Below are 27,682 nucleotides of genomic sequence, written 5' to 3'. Positions count from 1 at the left end.
AGTTAGGTGTGAGCAAGTTGCCCAATTTCTCGTGCATTTATTCCCTCATCTGGAAATTGGAGATTGGAAAATTTAGCTCAGAAGTATGCATTAAATGAGATAATACATGGAAGTTGCATAGCCCAGTGCCTGGCACATAGATGGTGACTGTTGTTTTTAACTTTTATAAGACATGGTCACCATGGTTGGTTTCTCGGATGTGTAGAAAAGCAAACATTCTGCTTGTCCTATTTAAACAAGGCTGGACTACACAACTCCAAGGGGCAAGACCCGGGCCTGCCTCATTTGCTGCAATCTGTTCAGCATTTTCCCCAGGGTTGGTGCTCTGTGAATACCTGTGGGATTGGATTAAAGTGGTTCCAGGCCAGAGCCCTGGGCAGATGTTTAGGTTTGTCACTGGCTGTGGCCTTCAGACCATCTCTTCACCTCTCTGGGATTCACTTTCCCAGTGCCCTAAATGAGAGGTCAGACCAAAGAATGACTTCTGGCCTCCAGAATAAAACTGCGACTGTGCAAATCCCCCTACTTTGAAAAATACTTCTTCACACATACTTTTCAGCTTCCGGTTTGAGGACTGACTCAGGCTGGGAGCGGGAGGTGCCACCTGTGAGTTGTGGCATCAGACAGGTAGGTGCTGGTGGGAGGAACTGCACAGCAAGGAAAGCCCTGCATGGAGGGCACTGTCGTGCACTGCACAAATGTGAGCTCAGGGAATATTTGTGGAAGGTTTGCTGTGTCCATTCCAATCTGCCTTGAAGAACGGCATTTATTGTGGATGCCACTGGCCATTAGGAAACTTCTTTGCAACAGTAACTGAAAATTATTACACTTGGGAACATTGGGTTGAGTTTTTCTTTTGCAGACTAAACGCCCATCTCAGGATACTCAGCCCTGCTTCTTAAGTCAACTGAAGTGTGTGCTGCTGCACACGTGTGCACACACACACAGGCATAGAGGTTTCCTGCAAAGCATTTCCTGTTCATCAAAGAATAATCAACAGGTATTCATTAAGGAGTGTTGAGTGCTAATGAAAGATACAAAACAAATACCAGCTATGATGTGTCTGCCCTCCAGGGACTCATAATCATGGTGGGAAGATAAACATCTTGATCATGATAATAAGTCATAATCTTTTTAAATTTCTTGAGGGGACCCAGGAAAGAGGTGGGCTGGATTGTGAAGAACGGGAAATGTCTGGAGAGGGGCCCAGTGGGAGGGGACAGTCTCTGAAACCCTGAGGCATTTGGGGACTCCTGCACCCAGCAGACTTTTGCTGAGCATGCGCTGTGTACCGGACTAGGTACTGGGGTTGCAAAGAGGAATGAGACACTGTCGCCACCTTCGGGGAGCTCAGAGTCTAACAGAAGAGATGGTGGGACGTAGACAGATAGAAACCAACCCACACGCCATGCGGGTGGTGCCCAGGAAGCTGGGAGAGCACATATCAGGGGGCCCGCCCTGGCCGGGTGGGGTCAGAAGAGACATCACAAAGCCAGGAACACGGACACGGAGCTTTGGGGGTGAGCAGGTCGCGTCTGCGGACAGGGGAAGAAGAGCATTCTAGGCACAGAGAACATTATTTGGAAAGGAATATTCTCGATTAAGTATGAAATATTATGGCTTCCCCTGACCAGCTCCAAATTACCTTTCCTGGTTATTTTTTATATTTCCTGTTTATTTTGAAGTTTGGGGTTGAGTGTCTGTCCCCACAACTAGACAGTAAATGCCGGAGTAGGGACTCTGACATCCTTTCCATGCCTGGGACCTAGTTGATGCTCATTCAGCCTTTCTGACAGCTGGGGCACTGCCTGACCGGCAGTTTGTCTTCTCCTGTGTCCACTTCTGAGACGGAAGCCAAGAAAAGGCCCCCAGCTACTATCCAACAGAAAACTTAGAGGGAAAAATCAAGAATATTCGCCCTGAAGAGGCGTCATTTTTGTTCATGCTGGGAGTTTGCTGGTATGTGCAAAGAAACAAGTTTGCTAGCTGTTCTTACCCAGACATCCAGTCCGTGTGAAACTTCCAGGAAATGTGCATTCTGGGTACATTCTGGTCCCCCACACACATATGTACGTGCTCGTACATGCCAAGAAAATGTCTGAAAACTGTTCACAGGAAATTAATAGCAGGAGTGGGAATGATGATCTGACAGTGAACTTGTCCTTTATGTTGTTTTGTTTTGTTTTGTTTTGTTTTTGAGACAGGACCTTGCTCTGTCACCTGGGCTAGAGTGGCGTCATCATATCTCACTGCAACCTCCAACTCCTGGGCTGGGCTCAAGTGATCCCCCTGCCTCTGCCTCCCAAGTAGCTGGGACTACAGGCATGCGCCACCATGCCCGGCTAATTTTTCTATTTTTTAGTAGAGATGGGGTCTCACTCTTGCTCAGGCTGGTCTTGAACTCCTGGCCTCAAGCAATCCTCTGCTTTGGCCTCCCAGAGTGCTGGGATTACAGGTGTGAGCCACTGTGCTGTGCCTGGCCCTATACTCTTCTGCATTATTTGAATTTTTAAACTGTGTGCATGAATTACCTTTATCATTTTTTTTAAAAAAGAACAAAAATAAAAATACTCAGGCCCTGCCCAGAGATTCAGACACGCTTTGTTGGGGAAGATGTGGGCATCTTTTAAGTTTTTACAAGCTTCCCAGGTGACCCTGATGGGCACCAGCCTGAATCACAGATGTGGATGTAGCTCACACCTCCTCCGAGGAGCCTTCCCTGATTACCCGGTCACACCGTTCACTCTCTCAGACTTCCTGCAGCAGGTGTGGAGGTGGAATCCTCCCACCCCAGGGCATCCAGCCTGGGGGCTCTGGCCCGCAGGACTCGCTCCTTGTTCAGCTCATGTAGCCTAACATGCTCAAGCTCCTGCTCCCCTGAAAAGTGGCCTTCTCCCATGCTCTGTCCTTGGCCCTCTACTCAAAGTCACCAACTTAGCAGGCGGAGGGCCCTGGAGACAACGTGATGTGTGATCAGCTGGGTGATTCTTGCTCATGCTGGGACTTCCTGGCACATGCAAAGACGTGGATAAATGAGCCCGTTCTCATGCAGCCATCCAGTCTGTGCTAAATTTCCAGGGATTCTGAGTTCTGGTCCCTATGCACATGTGCCAAGACTCTGGTGACTTGTGGGGGCTGTGGAGACCTGGCTAGACCAACACCTGTCTGTTTTCACTCAAAGCCACATTTGTTTGAAATGACTGCTGGCCAAACACACACATCTGCAGGACAGATCAGATAGGAGGGCCTGCCTGGGGCCCAGGGTCGTGTCCACAGCATCTCACACAGTGATCCTGTCCACTCTCCCGGCGTCCGTGCAAATGCTGTTGGCTCTGTCTCAGTGTCCCCAGGCCACACCTGCCCTGGCATCAGGCCTCTGCCTCCAGCTGCCTGCACCTGCCTCCCCCCCACGCACCTGCTCCAGCCTACCCCGGCCTGGTGGAATCGCTCATCTTATCCTCTGTGGGACGTTGGCACTTCCTTCTAGTTGCAGGGCACGGATTCTCTCAGGTTGCCTTAAGGAGAAGGGGTTTGTCACACGGCCTCGAGAAGAATGACCCGGAAGCCCCAGCGTGGAGGCAGCCCGACACGGGCTCTCTCCCAGCCTCGCCTCTGCGCCTCTCCCCAGCCCTCGCAGTCTGCAGTCCACACCAGGTGAGATCCACTGGCGTCTGGCTGCCTCGTGGGTCGCCCTGAGGTGGCTCAGCTGCCCTGTGTCCCACTCACCCCCCAGCCACAAGGAACGGCCTGGAGCCACTTCCCAGAGTGGGCAGTTTCCCAAAGCCACGTGGCGTGGGTGCCTGTGCTCCGTACACCCGTGGTCACCTCTGTAGATCTCTGTCATTGCTGCTACTTGTCCTTATTATCTGGTTATATGTCTCTCATCCACTTGGCTAAGCTCTTAAACGCAGGAACTGATTCTTAGGTATCAAGCCTGGTATCTGGCACATAGTAGGTACAAAATAAATACTTGACCAATGAATGAATGCTAGGTATGCCAAAGGCACTAAGTGACTGTGTGTATGTCGGCTGATTAAAAGTGAGGACCTTGAGGGACCGTAAGACCCAGGTGGAAATACTGTCACAAACACTGCCTGACAGTACCATCCTGACAGGTGGAGAGGGGCACCTCACTGTGGTTTTGATTTGCATTTCCCTGACAATTAGTGGCTCTGAGCCCTCTTTCCTACACCTGTTGGCCCTATGTATGTCTTTGAGAAACCAAAATACAAAAGACAAGTGTCGGGGATGTGATGGTGTACCCGCTATGGAGAATAGCATGGAGGGTCCTCACAAAATTAAAAACAGAATTACCATAAAATCTAGTAATTACGAAAGGACGGAAATCAGTATCTCAAAGAGATCAGTGCTCCCGTGTTCAGAGCAATGACCAAGAGGTGGAAACAACTTAAATGTCCGTGGGCAGATGACAGTAAAGAAAATGTGCTATACATAGCACACCAGGGAATACTGTTCGACCTTAAAAAAGAAAATTCTGCAGTATGTGACAGCATGACCTTTAGGACATTATGCTAAGTGCATACATAAGCCAGGCACAGAGAGACAAATACTGCATGATTCTATGACCGTTATTTAGAAATCCTTCCAGGGGACATCGTTGTCACAGGGACACAGATACGTGGCCAGGATGAGCAGGAAGAGTGTGGCTTGCAGGAGGATAATGGCCGTGTGAACTCACAGGGCCTCTTTTATGCCACTGTGCCATTTCAGTGGCCAAGACAAACTGCGGCGCTGAATCAGCCGTGATTGGCCAGGGCCAATTTCACATTCATTTGCTTTAAAAGCCTTTCCCTTCATGGCAAACCTTCTCCTTTATGGAATGGGGCCACGCCCAGGACTGGCATTTTGGGCACCGCAGACCACAGGGCATTCTCTCCATAAAGGCAGGCCAGGTTGCCTCAACGTCATGCCTGTACCCCAGGCTCTTCTGGAACGCCTGTCCCCGGTGCACAGGGATGCTGTCTCCACCTCCCCCCGCAGGGGGCACATGCAGGAGGGCAGGCTCAGGGTAGGTGGGGAAGGGGAGGACTCCCTGGGCTAGGGCCCTGGCGAGCCCTCCTGCATCCTAGCTCCTTATCTGTGCCTCAGAGCCCAGCCAGGGGACAGCAGTCAGAGGTGGGGCCTGCTCTTTGTGAGCGTGTGTGTGCATCCGGGCTCCGGGCACTGAGAATCCACAGACGAGACGTGGTCCTGCCTTAAGGAGCTCGTGGCCAGGTCCGATATGTGTACGGTGTGGGCAGTGGCACCGCGGAGCTGCCCACTGTGGTAGGGGAGGGGGCACACCTCGGGGCACCTGCCCACCTGGCAGAGAGGGGCCGGTCCTCCTCGTAACTCCCAGCTGGTCTTCAAGGGCGTCCCAGCGTCAAGGTGAAGGGCAAAGGAAGGGCAGCCCCAGTAGAGCGCATACCCCTGCCTGGGTCCGGAAACAGGCGTGTGCTGTGTGCAGGGAGCCAGCGCTAAGCATCTTCCTGAAGCAGGCCCGGACTGTGGGAGGCAGGGTTGGGGACAAACCACATGGCCTGCAGAGAGAACTCAAAGTCAGACCGAAGCAGAAGGTTCCATTCTCACATCTCCTTCCCTTCAGTGAGCAGGCAGGCCGGGTAAGAACGCAGGCCTGGAATCAGAGTGGGCCCAGGTCCCAATTCGGCTGCACGTGCCTGGCTCTGCCTCTGCAATGAGGAAGGTGCAAGGACTGTATATGGAGGTGCAAGCTCCATAGCTGGGCCGGAAACACCTCTGCACCCGAGGGGACGGGGCGGGGAGGCCGCCAGAATCACTGGAGTCCAGGAGAGGAGCGTCAGCCTCCAGACAGGCAGTGTAACCAGCCCAAGGGCTGGGTGAGAGGGGCCAGGGCAGTAGACACCTGTCCTCAGTTTCCCCTCCTTCCCCGTCTCCGCTGACCCAGAGAATTCACTGCTGCTCGTTCATCCGTCCACATAGATCAGCCTCCCAGGGCACAGAGTGGAGGGGAGAGTGTCTCTAAGGAGGCCATGGAGGATGTCTGGACTCTGACCCCATTGGGGAGTGCGGTTTAAGTGAGATATTGCAGCAAAGCTCTTAGAGGAATTCCAGACCCCAAATAAATGCCCAATCAAGGCTGAACTGAAAAAGCAAACTAGAATCTAGTAGTTCGTTTGCATACATGTGCCACAGACCAATAAAATGCACGAGAGAGAGTCCCGAGGCTGGGTGGAGGTGAGAAGAGGCTTTTGAAAGGGGGTCACCCTTACTGGATGTGAGGGTCCCTGGACTGGGAAATTCAGATGTTAATTCTGAACCACAAACTTTGAGGCCTAGAAAAATGGGGAATGGCTTTATTGTCTTTGAGTCCCCGTGGTGACATAATATGTAGATTATTTCAAGGGTTTGATATGTAAAATAAGTTCCAGTTCTGGAACATTCCTGCACTGGGATTCCAAGTGCAAATAGGCAGCGCTGTAGTCAGGGAAGCCCCACCTTCTGCATGGGAAGATTACGTCTCTCCTCAGGCGACCTCCACAAACACCTGCTAAGGACAGGGAGCTCTCTGCGAAACTTCTAGATCTGAGGAAGATTTTACAACTTCTCTTTGCCCTTCTGTTCCTTTACAATTCTTAATTTTAAATCTTCTTTCTTAATTTTAACTTTAGGTTCCAAGCTAGATCCGTTAACTTGTTTTCTGTCCACGGGACAGTCGTGTGAACACCGTATTGTATATTAAAAAAAAAAAAAAAAAAAAAACCCAAGAAACCAAAAAGAGCTAAGACCAGAAGAGACTGGAATATACATTAAGAAAATTGGCACAAGAAGAATCAACCTTCCTCGGAATTTTCTTAAAGAATTTTTTTCCTTGCAAAGAGAGCCAGACCGTAAAATAAAAACACATGTGATTGTAAATAAATAAAAACCTCACATATCTCAAGTGTAGTTTTTCACCAAGACAGACTAACATTTTGCTCCGTCTGCTTTTCCTAACACGCACGTTTCATTTCGCCCGAGTGCTCCTTACAGGAGAAATTCCCACGCGCGTCTCCGGGCTGCAGGGTTTCCCTGGGTGGCAAGAAGTACCGCTTGGTGGTTTCAGAAGCGCTGACCCCCGTTCATTTCACCAAAAGCAGCAAATATTTTAAAATGAAATTTTCCGGGCTCTCAGCTCCTAAAACAACCTTGTGGAGATCGATGATTTTGAATCTGTGGGCCCCTGGAATGTGTCACAGCCTTTAATATTGTCATCAGCCATTGCCCTGCACAGTGGCAGCCGGCGATCCAAGTCCCGTGGCAGGAGCACGGGGGTACCAAGGCCGTGTTTTTGACTTTGTTGCATTTCTTATTTGCCGACAGCCTGATCCCCGGCAGGCCCCTACAGTCAGTCTGCTGATTGCTGCTAATTTGTTCTCATTAACCTGGTCTCTAGGTGGTAGCTGGGTGTGGAGCAATAGTGGGCTCTTCAGTGCTTGTTTGGGTCGTGGTTGTCACGGCCCCAGAAGCGAGTTCCGCGCCATTAGCTTTGCGCCTGGCCTTCTGGATTCAAGCACTGCCGTCCCCTGCTCTGTGGCCACTTGTAGCTGTGGCCTCAATCCCACCTCTCTGTAGCTGTCCCATCCCAGCCAGGGCCTGCCCCTCCAGCACGCAGGCCCCCAAGCCTGTTCTAAGTCTTTTCCCAAGTGTTTTATCCAGCCAGACTGGGTCATAGAGCCACAGCATCTTAAAGCCAGAAAGAACCTTATGAATTTTCTAGTCTGGCCCTCCACATTTTCAGATAAGGAAATTTTGGTCCCCAGAAAACGCATCCTTGGCCTACTAATGGTAAAGGTGGCGTCAGAACTGATAGCAGAACTGGAATGAGAATCCACAATTTTATAGGACAAATTGTAGTTGTTGTATTTAATCGAAATTTGTACTCCTATCATGTTTGTTAGGTGACTGTTGTCCCACCAGAACTGTAAGTTATGTGTTACTTGCACCAACATCCTAATATGATCTTTTAAAAATCAACTTTGAAATGGTTCAGTGGAAAAGTGGATGGTGTTATGATACTGCAGGCTTACGGCTTGTGTCAGCCACGCTGATACTGCACGTTCATGGCAAAACCACAACCCTCCACCTGCCTAATCTGGATGTGGTTGGGTGACAATGCACAGGTTGCTTTTGCCAACTGGGAACTTAAGATCATAAAATTTCATTTTCTTCCTCTGATGATGTCTTAAATAAAATAAACTTGGAAGGACCCTGCAATGTATATTAAACATATATGTTTTTGGCTTTTTCTACCAACCCATCATCTGTTGGGGCCAGGGTTGCAGACAGTAAGATCAGTAACATATATGCACAGAAGGCTGTCTGGTGGGTTCTTAGGGTGTACGGGACTCTGTGGTTGATAATGTATGGAGAGTTCAGGTGGACTTAAATATAGGTATTGGCATTTGATATTGCTTGAATTAACCCTTTTGCTATATATTAAATCATGATTTTACTTCTGCACCACCTGTGCCCATGAAATGTGTCGTCTCTTTGGTGAGATTGTATTTGCAGCACACACAGTGCAGGTTTCCTTAATCTGAGTGATAATGTCTCTTTCTTCCAGAGCGTAAAACCACCACACTAGATATGCAGGCATTTCAGATCTTATACCATCTTGTCTTCCAGGCTCTGTGGCTACCCTCCTTTTTATGATGAAAATGACTCCAAGCTCTTTGAACAGATCCTCAAGGCAGAATACGAGTTTGACTCCCCCTACTGGGATGACATCTCTGACTCTGGTAGGTCTCTCACATGCAGCCCCCAGCAGGTGTGACAGTTGCACCCAGACCACCTGACCCTGATAGGTCCAGGGGTCCCTCGGGGGCTCAGAGAGGTCCTGAGGCTCCTGCCTTAGTCCATTTTGGCTGTTATATAACAAAGCACCATAGACTGGGCAGCTTAAACAGCCAGTATTCATTTCTTACAGGTCTAGAGGCTGGGAAGTCCAAGATAAAGGTGCTGCCACATTTGGTACCTGGTGAGGGGCCACTGCCTAGTTCACAGACAACACCTTGTCACTGTGTCCTCACAGGGCAAAGGGGGTCAAGAGAGCTCTCGGGGGTCTCTTTTATAAGGGCACTAATTCCATGCATGAGGGCTCTACTCTCACGACCTCATCACCTCCTGAAGACCCCACCTCCAAATACCACTACATAGGGGTTAGGATTTCAACATATGAACTTTGGAGGGACATGTGCATGTGCCGACACACTCATAGCACACAGTTCATAACAGCGCTCAAGGAAGCTTCATGAGCTACATATTTGGGCTTAACTTGCAAAGCAGAGGACAAGCTTGGGACATCTGGCTCATTGGGCCAGGCTGTGGGATGGGGACTCCCTCTCCCACCTGTCCTCGCCACACCCCAATCTGGGTGCTCCAGGAGTGGTTTGTAATAGTCTGCCTGGGCTGCACGTGGTGCTCCCTGAGGACTCGGTATCCACAGCGCCTAGCCCAGAGCCTCCAAGCTTAGCAGGAAGCTCGGTGGGTTTAGCTGAATCAGCCACATCTAAATACACGGAGAGGACGTCACCAAAACAGCCCTCTAAGGCAGTGGGGAACTAATTAGAGGCACATGATTACAAAGATACTTTCTTCTCTGAACCAAAGGTGTCACTAGCAGCTGAAGACAAGGGCCTTGGAGCTGGGGAGTCGGGGGCCCGGGCCCGGCCCTGCTGCCCACCCCATTCACTGGGTCACCCTTGGCCGCCCCAGCCCTGGCCTTCTTTTTCCCCAAGTGCTGGTGCCTTTTGTGGTCCAAGGTACAGTAGGGACCTTGGAGGGCTGGTTTCTTACCTTTCATGCTGTACATGATACTCCCGGCGACATGGTGATACATCATATTGTCCCATCTCCAGCCACAAAGTGACCCCTTCCGATGTGCCTTCTTTTTGAACAGCCAAAGACTTCATTCGGAATCTGATGGAAAAAGACCCAAATAAAAGATACACCTGTGAGCAGGCGGCACGGCACCCATGGTAAGAGAAATCCCCCGGTACGAAGACTGTGTCGTCTAACACCTCCCAGAGTCAGCTCTCTGTGGGCGTTCTCATTTATGAAATCCACATGGGTATTAATTTCATCCCATTCTGCCTGGCGTCTGTACTTCTCTCCCCGAGCCAACATTTGTTTTTTTTTGTTTGTTTTTTTTTTTTTTTAGACAGAGTCTCACTTTGTTTCCCGGGCTAGAGTGAGTGCCGTGGCATCAGCCTAGCTCACAGCAATCTCAGACTCCTGGGATCCTGCTGCCTCAGCCTCCCGAGTAGCTGGGACTACAGGCATGAGCCACCATGCCCGGCTGATTTTTTTGTATATATATTTTTACTTGGCCAGATAATTTCTTTCTATTTTTAGTAGAGATGGGGTCTCACTCTTGCTCAGGCTGGTCTCAAACTCCTGACCTCGAGCGATCCACCCGCCTCGGCCTCCCAGAGCTAGGATTACAGGCGTGAGCCACCGCGCCCGGCCCCGAGCCAACATTTGAACTCTTTCGTGCCTTCAGGACATGATCTTCTGAATGCACCCATGAGAAGTTAGGGTGCAAAAGACAGCTGTAGCTCTGTCACTTTGCAGAAAGTTTTTAAGGATCATTTTTATCGAAAGTAATCACCCAGTGAGGCATTATAAGATTGGAGTTTTATTCCTTGAGTTTATTACTCAGTAGTTAAATGAATTGAAGTTACCTATTTTTTCCTTTAAAAATGCCTTTCGAATTAGTGTTTCTTCAGATCTAGAGGGAATAATTAATAGCTTACGGCTTTTTTCACATTTTCAGCAGTTAGAACCCAGCTTTACTGTCAGCTAGCTGTGACGTTGGGTTTATACTTGACTTTTCTGAGCCTTAGATTTTTCATATTACAATGAAAATAACAATACCTAATTTACAGAGCTGACCTGAGAAATCATGGAGATAGTACCCATAAGGGTTTAGCATGATGTCTGGTACATAATAGATGCTCAACTAATTGTAGCTCTTATTATTAAAGCACTGTGAGCATCCGTTTTAAAACAAATGCCAAGAGTAGTGAAATACTCAATATAATGAAAATAAATGCACAGAACCTTTCTAAAATTCTTTTAGGATGCACTCTGGAAAGCCATCCTCTGTTTAGTCAGCTGTCTTCTGTGGCATCTCCTCCAGGGTCACACATGCAGGTTGGCCTTCCGGAGGGGACCTGCTCACAGGTCGTGTCCTGACCCAGTTTCAGAGCATGTTAATGGGTAACACCTGTCACTTCCTAAGTCTCTGTTGTGTTCCAGGCACTGAGCTAATTGCTTTAACGTATTGTCTCCTTTTTTCTTTATAACAACTCTATGAGGTAGGTTTTACCTTCATTTCAGAGCTAAGGAAATAGAAGATGTAGAAACTTAGCCAAGACTGCACGACTAGCTAGCAGCAGAGCCAGGGGTGCGGCCAGCACTGTCTGATTCCAAAATGATGCTCCTCACCACCACGCTGAAGGAGAGGAAAAGAGGGAGAAAGGAAAGGGCTAAGGACAGAAGGCAAGAATGTTCTGGAAAAGTAGTCAGTTGTGATTGTGCATCACCTTGATATTTTTAATAAGTCACTTTGGCCAATAGGAGAAACCAAAGAAGGGGATGTCAGTTTTACTGAGGGGCGTGGAAGCGGGGCAAGGTAGGCCCGGCAGAACACGATGCCCACGCGTCTTGCACCATGAGAAGCTTCCCCCAGGCCGGCAGGGAGGGGACGGTGGCACTCCAGGCAGGGCAAGCAGCCGGGGCCATGGGGCTGGGGGTGCAACTGTCCTGGAGCCCCCAGCACCTGGTTTTCTGGAGTAAGAGTGGACAAAGGAAACAGGCAGGAGGGGAGGCTAGAAAGGAATGTAGAAACTGGCAGGTTCCGGCCTGGCCTGCTCGACTCCCAGCCCTGGCTTCACCACCCACTGCCGTGTGGACGAGCTCCTTAGCCCTGGGGAACCGCCCCTGTAGACTCGAGATCATGAATAGCAGCAACATGCAGCCTCCATGTAACCAAGATGAGTGCCTGGCCCCTGACACAGGCACGAGTGGCCATTACTTTATTATTGTACTAAGGGACTTGTGCTTTTGCCTTTGGGCAGTGGGGCCCCTGACAGGTTTGAAGCAGGGTGACCAGATTTGATTTTAGGAAGCCCGATCTGGCCACAGGAGAGAGGGTGGGTAGTGGGAGAGGGGACGGGGGAGTGTGGCAGGAAGGTGCAGTGCAGAGGTGGGAGGAGGCTGGCCCAGAGGAGGGTGACGGTGGCCTGGCGGGCAGCAGGACAGGGAGGGGCAGGGGTGCAGAGGACAATGCACCACACTCAGGCAGAGAAGCCACAGGCACTGGGCAAAGTGCTGGCAGGCAGCGTGAGATAGTGAGGGGTCGGGGATTGTTCCCAAGTTTCCCGCTGAAGGGACTGGGGATATGGTTGTGCTGGGAAGAGACGCAGGCTTCAGGGCAGAGAGGGGGCTTAGCCTTGGCACGCTGGGCTGGAGGTCCCGGGAGCCTTGCACACGGAGCTCCATGGTGGGCGCTCTGCTGAATGAGCCAGGCGCCCGTGGCATCAGCTAGATGACTTCAGAGTGACCAGCCTGTGTACCAGCCTGTGAGTGTAGCAGCAAAAGGCTTGATTCAGAGGTGATTATTTTCCAGTGCTTTATATTTTTACTATGCATCTGAAGACTTCCAGAAAGTCAAGAGCTGGAAAATGACAAAAGCAAATGCATTTGTCCCAAGCATCACTGAAACTCTTCACTTGCCTGCGTTTATGACATACTTGTCTGTTTTCTGAAAAATCGCCAGGGCAGAGGAGAACGCAGGCTCCACTGGGAGCCGGCAGGAGGCGGAGCCGTTCCTGCAGTGGAGCGAGCACCCCACGTCCCCACTCTGCACGTGTGTTCCCAGCACGTCCGTTGCACCCAGGGAGCATCATCTGTCATTCCTCACCTGTGCCTCCAACTTGACCAAGACCACCCAGGGCTACTGAGGCCTCAGGAATCACAGACGCCTTCCCTTAGCCTCGAAACAGACGCCTCCAGGCAGGAGAAGGCTCTTTCCAGAGCTCTCCTTGCAAAAAGCAGGCAGCCCTCTCCCCAGATGTTCCCAAGCCCCTTTCACTGCAGGCCTGCTCTCCTCTCGCTGGTGTGTGGCCAGGTCCCCCAGGCTGCTGACTGATGGCTGTCTCAGGGCAGCGCCTCAGAGGAGCTCATGTGTCCCGGTCAGTTGTTCTGAGCATCTATGTCTGGTTTTGCAGGTGAATGAGACCAAAGCTGGTGTCAGCGTCCTATGCTGTTGTTGTAAACTTCTCAGCTAATGGTGAACAGCATTGACAAGCAACGTACAGGGATGAGCAAGACAGACAGACTGAGAGAGAGAGGATAATTGATTTTAAGGAATTAAGGCATTGATTTGCATGATTGTGGGGGCTGGAGAGTCCAAAAATCCACAGGGCTGTCTGCAGACCTGGGAAGAGCGGATGTTGCAGCTTCAGTCCGAAGACAGTCTAGAGACCGTGTTTCCTCTTCCTCTTCCCTTAGGGCCTCCAACTGATTTCAGTGGGGCTCACCCACATTATGGACAGTAACAGACCTTGCTTAGAGTCTACTGATTAAATGTTAATCTCATCTAAAAAATACTTCCACAGCATTATCTAGACTAGCGTTCGGCCAAAAGTCTCTGAGTACCATGGCCTAGCCAAGTTTATCATAAAATTAACCATCATACCCTGGAATGTTCACTGAGACCCCCTCCCCTCTTCCGGGCTCCAGCCAGCTGAGATCCAATCGGCCGTAGGAATCAGGAAGCAGCCCAGGAGTCCGACAAAGCACTGCCTGGGATTCCCGTCAAGCATCACCAAGCCTGTCTTAAGCAAGTGGCTGGAAAAATGCAGACCCAGAGCGGTGGAGGTAGAGTAGACCACGTATGAGGCGAAAACACCAGCGGCAGGGGGAGATGAGTTTGATGATCTATGCACAGATAAGGATAGCAAGACAGGCCACAAAAGGTGTGGTTCTGTAAATGCCATCTTTATTGTCCATGTAGGTATTAAAACCAGACAGCAAGAGAGACATGAATAAAACCTGTGCACCCGTCGCTTTACATATATGTGTGTGTCTATAGTTGTATAAGGAAATTCTGCTGTATCCGAAGTATTGGTTACTTCCTAGGACAATCTAGGTGACCACAAAGGTCTCTTCCAAGTTTAAGGATTCCAGGCCTCGGTTTTGTGGCGGATGATACTGAAGCTGGTGTCAGTGCCCTGCGTTGTTATTGTAAACTCCCTAGCTTACGTGAGCAGCAGCAACTGTTGTCATCGTGGTGTCCATTTGAGGAGGACCATGTCATGCAGTTGTGGCCCAAGGTGGCAGCACCCTCCCCTGAAAAGAGGCTGCCGAACAGGGAGGCTTCGGGCCACCTTCTGCACAGCTGGCCTCCACCCAGCCCTAGCACAGCCTGGGACTGTGGCAAGTGAGCAGGAAACATTCCTGAAATAATCGAAAGCTTGCATTTTCCTTCTATCTAGGCCTGCATGAACCCACAGAGATGGCACAGGAAGCAGAGCGCAGGCAACAGGCCCCAGGCTCAAAGCACTTGAGACTATGCTGCTGACAGGCAGGTGGAACGGGAGGCCCGGAGTCTCCCTGACACCCCCACCCCCACCCCCAACCAGCCTGTTTGCTTTGGCGCCCGGCCCCGCCCTGCAGCAGCGCTGGGCCCCAGGAATTCCTTCCTTCCTACCGCTTTGGCCCTGTCGTTTCCAAGAAACAGCTGGCCACTGACAAGTTGGAACTGGCATCCTTTTCTGAGGATGTAGCTTTTAAACATGGTCCAGGAGGAAACCCTCCCATGGGCTGTCTAGGAGAAAAGGCTTCATGAAGATGTCTGCAGCTCCCTAACCTCCTGACTCTGGTTTCAGACGGATTTGGCCGTTCAGAGATCCCATCTCTGTTTCGGTGCTGTGTCTAGGAAGAGGGGACAATTGACATTGGTTGGAGATGGAAACCTGGTTCACGGGGTGACTTTCTGAGAGTGCTCTTGGCTGTTTCCAGCCCTGCTGGGAAGGAAGAGGAGCGTATTTAGGGGGAAGTTGCTCTTAGCTGGGGATATCAGACCGGATTCTAAACCCAGGCTGCCCGGCACAGACTTAACATCCAGGCTGTCAGCCACGTTTGCAGTTCCGCAGGGGGAGTCTGGGTCAGGTGCTTTCTTGCCTGAATAAGCCCTGAGCTTTTTCCTTTCATCTCTCAAGGCAGCTGGAAGGAGCAGTCGGTGGTGTCCAGGGCTGCTTTGTCCCCAGAGCAGTCGGGATCTGGGAGATGGACGGTTCCTCACTGACCAGTTACCTCCCAGCCAGGCCTTGACATCTGCCCCTTAACTTTGCCAAGAGTCAATAAATGCCTGTCTGATCTCAGGCATCAGACACCAACCTAGAATTTAGTAGTTTGGAGCTGGAGGAAGATGGAGGGATCAAAGCCCAAGAAACACTGAGAGCAGAACACGGTGGTTGGGGGACAGGGAGAGGGACAGTGTGGGGAGGCTGCCACCTTCCAGAAGGGCATGTGTGTGGGTAGCAAGAGCTGTGAGCAACCTCCAGGTAATTCCAAGCCTAGAGATTGTGAGCTGAGCGAGGCAGGAAGATGTAAGACCCAAGAAAGAGACAGCAGAGGGAGCAAAGGGTAGGGTGCGGAAGACTCTACGGAGAGGGCTGATGAGCACACCCGAGTTCTGCCCTGCTGATCGGAGAAGGTTCAGGAACAAGCAACAGCCAAAGAAAAGATTGCCCAGGGCCGTGGAGGGCCCAGTTGAATGCAGAGTGAACGTGGTCCTCAAAGTTCTGAGAACTTTCTAGGAAACGCAGGGGCAGAGGACGCATGGGCAGGGTTGAGCACGGAGCAGGTGTTGCTGAGCAGAGCGTCACAGGGCTTAGCTCAGCTGCGCTGGAGCCAGGAGGGAGCTGAGAGTCCCAGGATGTGAGCGGGGTCCATGGCACGGAAGTCCTAGGAGGCGTCCTGGGAGGTGTTGTGGATTCCGATGGTGCAGGAATTTGGTCAAAAGAGGGAAAAAGAGCCAGGTGGTGAGGCCAACCAGGAGGGTGTTGGAGGGTCCAGGGGGAAGGTGCAGAGTATGGAAGGCGGGTAGGACTTTGGGGTGATGGTGGTGGGAAGAGCCAGGTGGTGGGAAGAGCCAGGTGGTGGCCCGGGCAGCTGGCAAGGCAGTGGCCACCCTCTGCCCGACCAGCCTCCATCAGAGCCCCAAAGAAACCCTTTCGAAGAGGCATCTCCGCCTCTGTTTCAGGATCGCTGGTGACACAGCCCTCAACAAAAACATCCATGAGTCCGTCAGCGCCCAGATCCGGAAGAACTTCGCCAAAAGCAAATGGAGAGTAAGTCTTGAGTGTGTTAAATGCCCGGTGAATGTAGCCACTCTCGTGCAACTTGTTCTACAGTTGGAGCATTTCTCACTGCTAAAGGTTACGGTCATCTGAGTTTGGACAAAATTCCCCAGAACCTCACCCGAATGATTTTGCCAATTTTAACCAATAGTAAATAAGACTGAGAGGGAGCGTCATGGTGTGAGAGGGACAGAGAGAGTGATTAAACATTGCCCCTCTGTAATGCAAACACAGCAATTGTGACAGCTCTGACTAATTTGCTGTTTCTTAAGCAACATAATCCCTTTTGTCTTTCTTCACTTTGCTAGAACTTTGAATAATTGACTTTTATAAAAGTGATATGAAGGGGGGAAAACTCCAGGAAACCTGAGTTGAACTCACCAGTATTTCCTGCTAAAAAATTGACAGATTGAATCCATAGAGTTTTCGTGCTCACCTATTAATTACCCAAAGTCTTATGTTCTAATCAGCGTGGGGAATTATGGGCCCTCTGTTTTGTCCTGAGAGCCAACAATGAGAGACTCAGTAAGAAACAAAATTCATTCCACAGGCCTGCTTTATTCAAAGGAAATGATATTTAGGACAAAAGTACCAACAATATTAAATAACTATTTTAAAATGTCAGATTTTAAGCTATTATAATATGTCTTCTATTCTAAAAATCACTTAAATTATAGAGAATTGTTTGACATGTATTCTATGTGTTTATGACATCAGAAGAAAACTATTTTAAATCTCCAAGATATATTTTGATGGGGAGGGGGTTTCATACATCAGTGTACTTTTGAAACAAAGGGCAATGTACGTTTTCTTTCTAGAGTGTCATGAGAATGACTTAAGAAGTTTGAAACGCTTAGGGTGACAGGATAAAGGACAGGACAGGACACAGCCGGAGTCTTTCCTAATTAGCTGGAATATTTTGTCTGCTTTTTTTCCTTTCTTAAATTTCAGCAAGCGTTTAATGCCACAGCTGTCGTGAGACATATGAGAAAACTACATCTTGGCAGCAGCCTGGACAGTTCCAATGCAAGTGTCTCCAGCAACCTCAGTCGGGCCAGCCAAAAAGATTGTGCGTATGTAGCAAAAGCAGAATTCTTTAGCTGGCATGGAAGACATGTCGGGGGCGGAGGAGGGGGGGAGGACTGTCAGTTGCCGAGTACCTACTGTTTGCCGGGCGTTTGCAATACATTATCCCATTCCCACACCTGCCCTGGGACATTCTAGAAAATAGAATCATTTGACACTCACATGACCCTGGGTATTACTATTTCCATCTATGAGAAATCCATGGCTTAAGTTCCACAGCCTCTGTCTGGATAGAGGCCCGGATGCTTTGTGATCTGTCTCCTTCCCTCTGATTTGTCTCTCACTGTGCAGTCACTCTCAGGATGGAGGGGGGGATGGCCTGATCTCCCTGACTTTGAATATATATTCCGTGATGAGGATGATAATAATTTGAGCTCGTTTATACGGCGTGCATTGGCTTGGCAAAAAAAAAAAAAAAAGTGATAGTAACAGTATTGCATCATCCTTCATCTTTGCATGGGCTGTTCTGTCCTGAGGGCACACTACGCCCCCCTCATTTCCTTCTCCCGCTTTTATCTTAATCTCCTGCATTTCTCTGCATTTATCTTAATCTCCTTCGGGACCGCCCTGCCCTTACACGTTCCCAAGAACTCAGCACATGCCCCCCCCACCCCCGGCCCGTTGCACATTGAAGATCCACACTCACAATTCCAACGTGACTCCTTCCCACCCTCTGCTCAAAGGGAGCCCCGTGACTGATTGTTTCTTTAAAGATTCAAACAATGGCGTTGACAGCGAAGCCCGTCTTAGGAATTTACGTCATGGATCTCCCTGTGTTCGTGCGTACACGCTTGGGAGCTTTCCCAGGCCAGGGGACTGCTGAGTTCACACGGCAATAGATGAACATCCTTATTTCCAAGTGCTCTGTGTCACAAAATGCTTCTCAGCTAGACAACACGCCAACAACACGCCAACCAGGCGTCAGAAACGGCTGTCAGAATCTTCCCTCGTTCTTAAAATACCTGCTTCACAGAGCTGTTATAAGACAAGAGCAGTTCTTACAATGACAGTGTGTGTTCCACAGCTAGCCTGGCGCCTAGGTCATAGTAAGCGCTCAGTGCGTGGAACCTGGCATATCATGGTAGCGAAGCCATGGTGGTGTGTTCAAATAGAAATCAGTTATAATGAAGAAAGGAGAGTTGGGTCTAAGAATAAAGCATTTTGGACACATTGCAAAGGCCTTCCTGTAGGTAGGTACAGATGTAGGGTCACATGAGTAAAAGTTGCCCCCCCCCCACAAACCCAGCCAGGCTGACACGCTTGTGGTGGGGAGGAGGGGTGAGAACTTGCTTCTGGAGCTCTGACCCCCCACCCCGTGTCTGCTGTTCCCCCACAGGCCTGGCACCTTCCACGCTGTGTAGTTTCATGTCCTCTTCGTCAGGGGTCTCAGGAGTCGGAGCTGAGCGGAGACCCAGGCCCACCACTGTGACGACAGTGCACACGGGAAGCAAGTGACTGGCTCTGGAGGTGGGGGCCCCGGGGCGGGGCTGGGGAAGGGGAGCCCCAGGGTCGCCGGTGCCGCGAGCCCCTCCAGCGAGCCCCCCATCTTGCATGGTGCACCTCCTTGCATCGGACTGGAAGACAGAAGTTTTTTTTTATGGCCATATTTTATACTGCGATTCTGAAGTGTTCATTTCTCACAAACTGTACTGACTCACGGGGAGCCGACCTAACAGGACCTGGTGCTGTACATACGCGTCTGGCCAAGCTGTGTCTGAACGGGCCTCTCATCCCTCTGCCCCGGCGCCACCGTCTCCACTCTCCTCGGCTTAGGTAACTGTCTATGGTGTATTTTTTCATTCATGACAAAAAAAATGGTTTCAACTGGATTATTTAAATATTGGTAAATATTGTGCATTAGGGTTTTTTTTTCCCTTTTAAGAAATATGTCCTTTTGACTGTATCTCTCAGTTATATGATCTATATCTTTTGCTCCTTAATAGTGGTTTTATGTTAACCTATAAGAGATTTTTTTTCTTTTCCTCCAAGGGGAATTTAAAGGTATTTTTAAAAATTCTAATAAGAGAATCGAGACTCTGTCTCCAAGGCTAAGAGTGCACTTTACTGCCATTCCTTCTGTCGTCCCCCCTTCCCCGGGCAGAGAGTCCCTGAGAAGACAGCTCGGCAGTTCTGCCAGGCTGGGTTCTCTCCAGGGTGGCTCTGGGGAGGGGGGAACTGCAGCAGAATTTCCCGAGCAGCCCCCAGCCCCTAGCAGACCCCAGGCCAACCAGCGACCAGAGGGGCTTCTCGCCGTCAGCCGTCAGAGACAGAGAAGCCACCCAGGGCTAAAGGTCACGGGCCAGACTTGCCGTGAGACGTCCACGGTGCAGACACGCACGAGCCTCCCGCACGAAAGGAACGGGCTGCCGTTCAGTTTCAAGTGAACCCACCCACGACCCTCGTTTCTCACGAGAGGTGACAGATGAAAGCTCTGATCTCAGCTATGCAGTTTTAAAATGAATCTCTCTCTCTCTCCTCTCTGTTTTTTAAAAAATACATTTCTAACCTTATGCTTCAGATGGCCTCCAACACACACAAGTTGTTTCTGCACAGTTTTACCCGATGCTTAGATGAATGTTTTCCGAGGGAAGGAGGGATTCTAAACGAGCCTCTGTCTGTGATGGTGCATGCAGTGAGTTTGAAAGTATCTTACCTGGGAAGTGCAGAACGGCTGGAAGGTGGGCCCTGGTGCAGGTTCTTAGCTGTACTTGGCCTGTGGACACATCAGGTCTCGGTCACATCGTGTGAGGAGACGGTGACTGGTTTCAGCCCAAGAGTAGACTCTGTGGAAGATGACATCAGGAAGACCATAGTGCGGTGATGCCACCAGGCTTAGGATGCTTCCTGTTGCTTTAGAAAGCAAAGAGCCTTTGCTTTTCTGAGAGGGCCTCGTGATACAGGGCAGAGGTTCTCTGTCGGCTGCACTTGGTGCGGTTTGTTTTATCGCAGAAGGGGAAGAGAACCAGAATGAAGACCCAACAGAGGGGTGGCAAAGCCCTAGACCCCTCACTGGTGTCACTAGTAGTAGCTGAGCACCCCACGTGCTGGGGGAAGGGACAGGTCCCTGTCACAAGCTGCTTTCCTGACCCCAAGCCCCTCGTTTTGTCACTTCCTCTTCTCGGAGCAAGTGGATTTTCTTTTCTCACTTGAACATTAAGTTTGGAAATAGTGGCCGGGAATGGCCTTCCCGTCTGTCCCTCCCTCCCATGCAACTAGAGAAGATGACATCCATTGAGACAAACCGTGGGTGGCACCACACTCAGGCTTGTCGCGCTTAGCCCGGGTGGGCCTGGGGTCTGGGCTGCTGTCTGCTCCAGAGCCCCCCTTGCTGGTGGGCACACGGGAGAGCAGAGGCTGCCCGGTTAGACAGACTGCACCTCCAGCCACCTTGTGGCTCCTGCAGTGGGCAGCAGCTGGTCCCCAGCTCCCACTGTCCCGGCCTGCATAGGAGAGAAAGATCATCTCCTCTTCACATCTCCTTTCTGAAGAATTTAAGGAACTATGCAGAAAGCAAGCCAAGAAAAAAGAGAAAGAAAGAAAGCATGGCTTAGTGTTCTGGACTGTGGCCATGATTCTGGTCACTTCTAAAATCTCACCTCAAGGACAGGAAGCAGCCTCCCCCCAGACCCCCAGCACAGAAGCCTGTGACCTTTGAGAGTGCCCCACTCTCCAGCCAGCGCTTGGCGGGGCCTCCAGGGACCCGGCAGTCAGACCAGAGCAAAAGAAGATGCCCGCGGCCGAACAGGCCAAGGTTTGGCTCTGAGAAAACATCAGTCTGATTAAAGGCATTTGGCACAGAGAGCCCCAGCCTCAGTTTACCCACCCGGCACTCATCTCATGTCCTTGGTGCCCAGCCTGTCCTGGATGGATTGTGGGCAGGAGGGGGGACTCCCCTTTAGAACGGAGTCACGAACACCAGGCACATGGGGGAGGGAGCCCAGGTCACCCCTCATGAAAGCAGGTTGATCTCATCCACGGGATGCCAGGTTAATCTGATTAGCCCACATTGAGCAATTCCATATAGAAAGAAAATATCCTAGCGGAAGTGGATTTAGTTTTTAAGGCTCTGGGCACCAGGCCCCTTGGCCCCCCCAGAGCCTTGGCCAGAATCCGTTCTTCACGCTGGGGAAGCCGCACTTGAACCTCTGCTCCAGGCTGAAGACGGGAGAGCTGGGGCTACTGCCCGGCTTCAGCCAGCAACTCCGCACCTGGCGCCATCCCCACGGGTGCACTGCGGGGCTCCTTTGGGTACGAGAAAGGGAAGCAGAGGCCGGCATGGGCAGCTCCTCCCGTTTTTCATAAACAGAAATTCGATGTCCTCTTCCCCAGGGTGGCCCCGTCACTTCCGGCAAAGGAAGCGAAGGTCCCCTGGTGGAGCCAGTGCACGCCCCCTCTGCATGTCCTGACACAGTGCTCCCTCCCCACTCTGCCTCCTCACACTCTGCAAAGTTTGCCTTTTCCTGAAACATTCCAGACCAAACACTGTTCAGTTTGTTTTTAAAAAAAAAAAATGTATATACCTGTATGTAATCCACCACTCTTTTGGGGGAGGGGGGTACCTGGTCCTACGTTGGGGCTGCAGGTCTTGCCTGACTTTTGCAAAAGGTGGTCCAATCCCTTCGATTTTCAGAATTGAAAATGTGGAGCTAGAAAAGCTGAACTGGGGAAACAGGTTCCTAAAAGGGGGGGCTTATTTCCTGAAGACTCCAAGGAAATTCGTGTGCAGATGAGTTTGCTTAACAACCTCAGCTGGGGGGAGTGGGCAGTTTGGAGAAAGAGGACAATACGGACCCATGCCCCACTCTCCCGGCACCTTGGTGGTCCCAGTGCATGGCGGTCCGCAGCCCCGGTGTGTGCAGGAGCCCAGCCCCGCCGTGAAGTCTGCCCTGCATGCTGGCCGAGGCCCAGCCACCTCCCGATGCCTCCAGATGCAGCAGGAAGGAGTCAGCCCTTCCCTGACTCCCCTGCCACCTCCAGTGGAACAGCTCAGCTCGTGGCTCTGGGGGGGCTCTGCTTTTGCAAATCCAAAAAGGCTGTGCATTTGGAAGCCAAACGCTCAGCATGTGGCTGCCAAGTCTGGTCTTGTGGACAAAGCAAACCGTGGAATGGCTTCTCGGTGTCTGTGTCCTTCTACACCAAAGGGACAAGCCGTTGCACTCACCCCTTTGTACTAACGCCGCTTCTGCACTCGCCGTTCCGTTTCTAACCTCGTCGCCGGAGAACTCATATGATGATTATGTCTTCTGATGATTTGCCATATTATTTTACTTACAGGTGATTTTATTTTCTTATGGACAGGAAAAAAGAAAAAGAGGAGTGTTTGAGGCTTCAGTCTTAGAGATAAGACCTCAGCAGGGACTCACGAGCCCCAAACACTAGTTAAATTGCTTCTCCAAGGAAAATCTCAGCCTGGACTGAGATTCCCCGGGCCCCCTGGAAGCCCTGTAATTTGGGGTGCAAGGGTCCTGGGGCGTGGTTGGCAGCCAGGCTGCAAGTGAGCTAAGAGGGAACAAGAACATCAGCTCGGATGTGTGTCCCGCAGCCCTGACACCTGCCACTGTCCTTCCCCGGACACTTGGCCCTGTCAGTGGCACGAGACGCTGTCCAGCTGGCCACAGACATGCTGTGACTTTGTAGCAGCCTCTTTGTTTTGAAAGATGGGGCGGCATGTTTCAGAGAACATTTGTCTTAGTCCCATATTAAGGTGAGAAGACATCCAAGGTACACTCTGTCCACAATAAACATTGGAACAGTTTCTAAATTGGCTGTAGTCGCTACACATAATGTAACAGCCCTTCTTTCTACCCCCCCAACAGCGAGCATGTTTTCCAAAAATTACAATGTCAAAACCAGGAATGTCCCCGTGTCTACTATTACCAGGCTTGCAATTGGTTCAATTTTTCCATAAAAACATATTTGTCCAAAAGAAGGGAAACTGTGCATTTATTTCCATGCATGTAACAAACTCTGCAAGAAGTTTAACCCACAATAGGTTTGCGGCACTGCTAAATTGTTCATGGGTCTATGTAGCAAATGATTCTCTGCCTTGACAATCATGTATACATATCAAGATTTCTATCATAATGATAACGAGATTGATGACTTCTTGTTTTCCTCCAATAAAGACAATTAATCACCTTCAAGTGTACGTGGCCTGTTTCTTCCAGAATGAGCAAGAACATGGAGTTTCGATCTCTTTCTCTTTCCTCCTCTCTCTGATGTTTGGATTTAAAGGAAGGAGATTGAATTGAGACCCTGGAAGCTCATGGGGTCTTCCTGGCTAGTTCATACTTCCTGTCCAGCAAGCAGGAAGTGGCAGGGATGGGGGCCAGTGGCACATCTTGGCTTTGGGGGTGGGGGTGGGCACCCAGGTTCTGTGCTGCAGAAGGTGGCTGGAGGTAAGCCCAGGAACTCAAACCACAATAACTCAATATCCCCGAATTGTTCAGAGGAAAAGCCAAGGCTGATTCCCAGGAAGCACCTCTGAGTGGGGGGTGACTTGGCGGCCCCAGGCTTGAGCAATACACACCCACAATCTCCCATTTCCTCCGCAGAGCCTATGGGCTCAGCATCTTAGAGGAAGATTCTTTTCCAAACAGAAGGCTGGCTGCTGTCTTTTGTGGGGAGAGGGAGGCGGAGGAAGGCACTACTGTCCATAGATCATCAGATATATTGTAAGGCTTGGGTCTGATGACCAGACAATTCCTCCAATCCAAACAGTGATTGTACAGGGAGGGAAAAAATGCACTGGATGTATGTTACAGAAATGTAAAGGTAAAACTGTCCCATGAAGCCAGCATCCAATGAAATGACAACAGCATGGGCCTTAGCAAAAATAAGGCTATGAGCCCAAAAGAAACGTATACCCTGTCCGATGTCTTGCTTGTCTTAGCCCAGGCCCTAGCGAGGTGCATCGATAAAAAGGGATCCTTCAGTGGGCGAGTAGGTGACATGGTTAATGCAAATGTTATGGAACAAAACAATTTTGGTAGCCTAACCACTGTGAAAGGGCTCGCCAACCAACTGAAAATCTAGCCCAATGAAATGTACAAAAACATGAAACTGACCCTACTAGAAAGCTGGTATTTACACTGCACTCAGCATACAGAGAGCTTGGTAGCAAAAATGGGGTCCAAATCGTGTGCGCTGCTCCCAGCAAAGCCCTCATCGCTTCATCTCAAGTCATTCAGGTCTTCATGTGTTGGAGCTGTGGGCACCATTGGAAGAGCCGGGGTCACGAGGCCATCGTCCAGCTTGAAGATTCTTTCCAGGTTGAAGAAGCAGCAAGTGACCGTCCACCCTCCAGAAGCAGGGCTGTGCAGTGTGGCTTTTCCCAGATGGGCGACTCCACGCGTCTGTTGTCATGGAGCCCGCACAGACGCCCAGGTCAGTGTGCACAGGAAAGTTCTGTTAAGACACTTTCTGGGGTCATCCAACTGCAGACATAATCCAGAAACTCCCTGTGTCCCTCAAGGTGCCCCTCCCCCACACCAAAGACCAAGGGAGAGTCTTCGAGCCCAAGGAGTGTCAGGAGACCCGGCAGTAGTTCTGGATATGCCACTAACGAGCTATGGGATCCTAGGTGGCTCATCCTGATCTCTGTCTCTGTGTCCCGTTTATCCAATGATGGGTTTGACGAGACCCCTCAGGTAACTTCTTGCTCTTTAAAGCTCTCTGACTCCCAGACACAGCCCACGTCCCATGTCCCCATTGCTCTGGGTTCCATCACCCCTCTTGGGTTTTACCCTTTGCCTGGAAAAGGGTGTTGCCACACCCGGCGTACCTTGTTTGTTTCCCGAGAAACATGGAGAAAAGGCTCAGCTGAACCTGTGAATTCCAGGTTTTTTCAGACTTGGATCCCAGCCCAGAGCAGGGAAGAGCATGCGGTAAAATTGCTCGAGGAGCCCTGAAATGCACACTCCCTGCTGTTCCTTCCCAAGTCTGATGTGAAAAGAACAAGCTCCGTGTGAACATTAACAGGGATGACTCAAGCTTCGAGAATGTAGGTAGCAGGACACTGGCTGTAAATAATAGCAAGGAAAGGACTTCTCTGATCCATTAGTTGACAAAAGACAGGAAGAGATCATTAATCTTTGCTCAGTGATCTCTAAACAGTTTTAATGGTGCATCCTTACCATGAAATATTTTTGAGCGTGTGTGTGCTCCTGTATATGAATATTTATATTGTTGGGAATTATAGGCATGTAACACTATACCTACTCGTGAAACATCCACAGCGTTAGAAAATTAAAAGGACAAGATCATGATAAAAGAAACTCTTTCCAGCAGAACAAAGCTTTTATCTTTGCTACATTGTCATCTGGTGGGTCTGGTTATTTTTTAAATCGTGATTTAGAGTTTGTAATACAGCAATTTGAAAGCCGGATTTCAACTCTCGTTTACCCAAATTCTTAGTTTTTAAATGCTGTAGAAGTTAGAATGCCAAACTATGGAGATCTAAATGGAAGAAGTCTGTTGTTAGGGGTGCTTGTAATTAGGGACGTGACCACATGCAAATTGGAAACTGACAAGACAGAAGGCTTCTTTCTCATCTCCTCCTCCTCCCCTTCCCGCTAAGGATACTTGTATCCCTCTAAATCATGTTCGTGAACTTGGACCTATGACCCAGGTACAAACAGTTCCCCCAAAGACACTGTTTCTCTGTATCACAATAGGTTAATGTCTATATTTAACTCTTAAAGACTTAAATCTTTTGAAAACTCACAACGGAATGGAAAGTATATACCAATATCTTTCTCTTGGTTCACCATTCAAAGAGAGCTTGGAGCTTCAGACCAGTAGAAATGGTTCCCAAATTCTTGAAGAATGTGGCCCCTTTTACCGGAACCCAGCATTCCAGTGAGTGGAATAGATTAAGAAAAGACACGGTGCAAAAAGCTTTTAAAATGAATTTGTATTCATAGTTTATTAATCAGAGTGGCATCTATGCCTTTGTAATAATTGAGGAATAGTGACACACGCATGAGATGTATTTCATCAATCCACAGGCAAGGCTTGGAGCGCTGAGGACTTAGGTGACCCTTGCAACCAGTCTACAACCCTAAACCGTAGACAAAACCCCTGCAGACACTCCCCCAGTGGGACGGAATGTACTTATAGAAGTCTAGACTTCTTCATGATTGTCTTGAAAACCCAAATCTATCACTTGGTGACAACCTTATACTAACCCTGGTAACGCAGGCATCATGAAATTAGAAGTCCTTTTCCAGTCTGGTCTGTATGCCAACTGATGCTCATGAGCTCATGGGGACAAAAAGTAAAATGGAGAGAGAGGAAGATAAAATGCTTGCGGAGAAAGAGAACCAGCTGTAAGGATGTCCCCTAGTGCAGGGCTTCTCAAACCTGAGCGTGCATGTGAAGCACGTGGGCATCTTGATAAAAATGCAAATGGTTCACTCGGTCTCGGGGTGGGGCTTGAGGCCTGGGGGTGGGGCCTGATATCTGGGGGTGGGGCTTGAGGTCTGGGGGTGGGGCCTGAGGTCTGGGGGTGGGGCTTGAGGTGCTGCACTAGTAGCAAGCTCCCAGGAGCGGCCAACGCTGCTAGTGCAAGACCACATACCGAGTGACAAGGCTCTAGCCCAGGTGTGTCACCAGGCAGTCCAGTCTTTCATGAGCCTATCTCAGTTTGCTGACAGCAGCCAAGACCACATACCGAGTGACAAGGCTCTAGCCCAGGTGTGTCACCAGGCAGTCCAGTCTTTCATGAGCCTATCTCAGTTTGCTGACAGCAGCCAACAGGTGTGGAATCCAAGCGGAGGCTGGCTTGGGTGAGCTACGTACAAAGCGCAGGAGCTACAGGTAGTGAGCAGTCACCAGCAGGCTGGCTGTCCCACGGACCAACAACGCCTCAGTACTACTTCCAGCCAAGTGGCACCCAAAGGAGTGGCACCTTTGAGTTAAACTTCTTTCCATCCCACCCCCTCCGAACGGTGGATGCAGCGATCCAGGTGAGGGGAGCTGTGCTCCTGGGTACCACGGCGCCCCCTGCTGGCAGGAGGAAGCTCCGCAGGGAAACCGGACCCTCTTTAGGGAAGAGGCGGCAGCTGAGTCTCTGGCAGAAGGTGAGGGGGGCTAGAGCAGGTGAAGCGGGGGAGGAAGCCCCTCTGCTCGGCACACAGCCCGTCCACTGCAGCTCTCCATGCAGGCCCTCTGTGGCCTGGGCCACCACTGTCACAGCTCTAGCA

The 27,682-nt window shown here is 50.3% G+C and overlaps 1 protein-coding gene across 2 annotated transcripts in view; it reads left to right on the top strand.

The window, feature by feature from the left end:
* The window catches only part of LOC123626382 (calcium/calmodulin-dependent protein kinase type 1D), a 301,697-nt gene extending 278,077 nt beyond the window's left edge, over positions 1–23,620 (top strand). The window contains exons 7-11 of one of the 2 annotated variants that reach the window (XM_045535304.1): positions 8,647–8,759; positions 9,920–9,998; positions 16,295–16,382; positions 17,343–17,460; positions 18,814–23,620. In XM_045535304.1, the coding sequence (XP_045391260.1) occupies positions 8,647–8,759; positions 9,920–9,998; positions 16,295–16,382; positions 17,343–17,460; positions 18,814–18,932 (517 nt within the window). In that variant the 3' untranslated portion in view covers positions 18,933–23,620. Of the gene's footprint in view, positions 1–8,646; positions 8,760–9,919; positions 9,999–16,294; positions 16,383–17,342; positions 17,465–18,813 lie in introns of both variants that reach the window. The other variant, XM_045535312.1, reaches the window with a different exon arrangement.
* The last annotated feature ends 4,062 nt before the right edge of the window (positions 23,621–27,682 follow it).

This window comes from Lemur catta, chromosome 1, assembly GCF_020740605.2.
Source record: "Lemur catta isolate mLemCat1 chromosome 1, mLemCat1.pri, whole genome shotgun sequence".
NCBI lineage: Eukaryota > Metazoa > Chordata > Mammalia > Primates > Lemuridae > Lemur > Lemur catta.
This window is presented reverse-complemented; position numbering and strand designations above follow the sequence as displayed.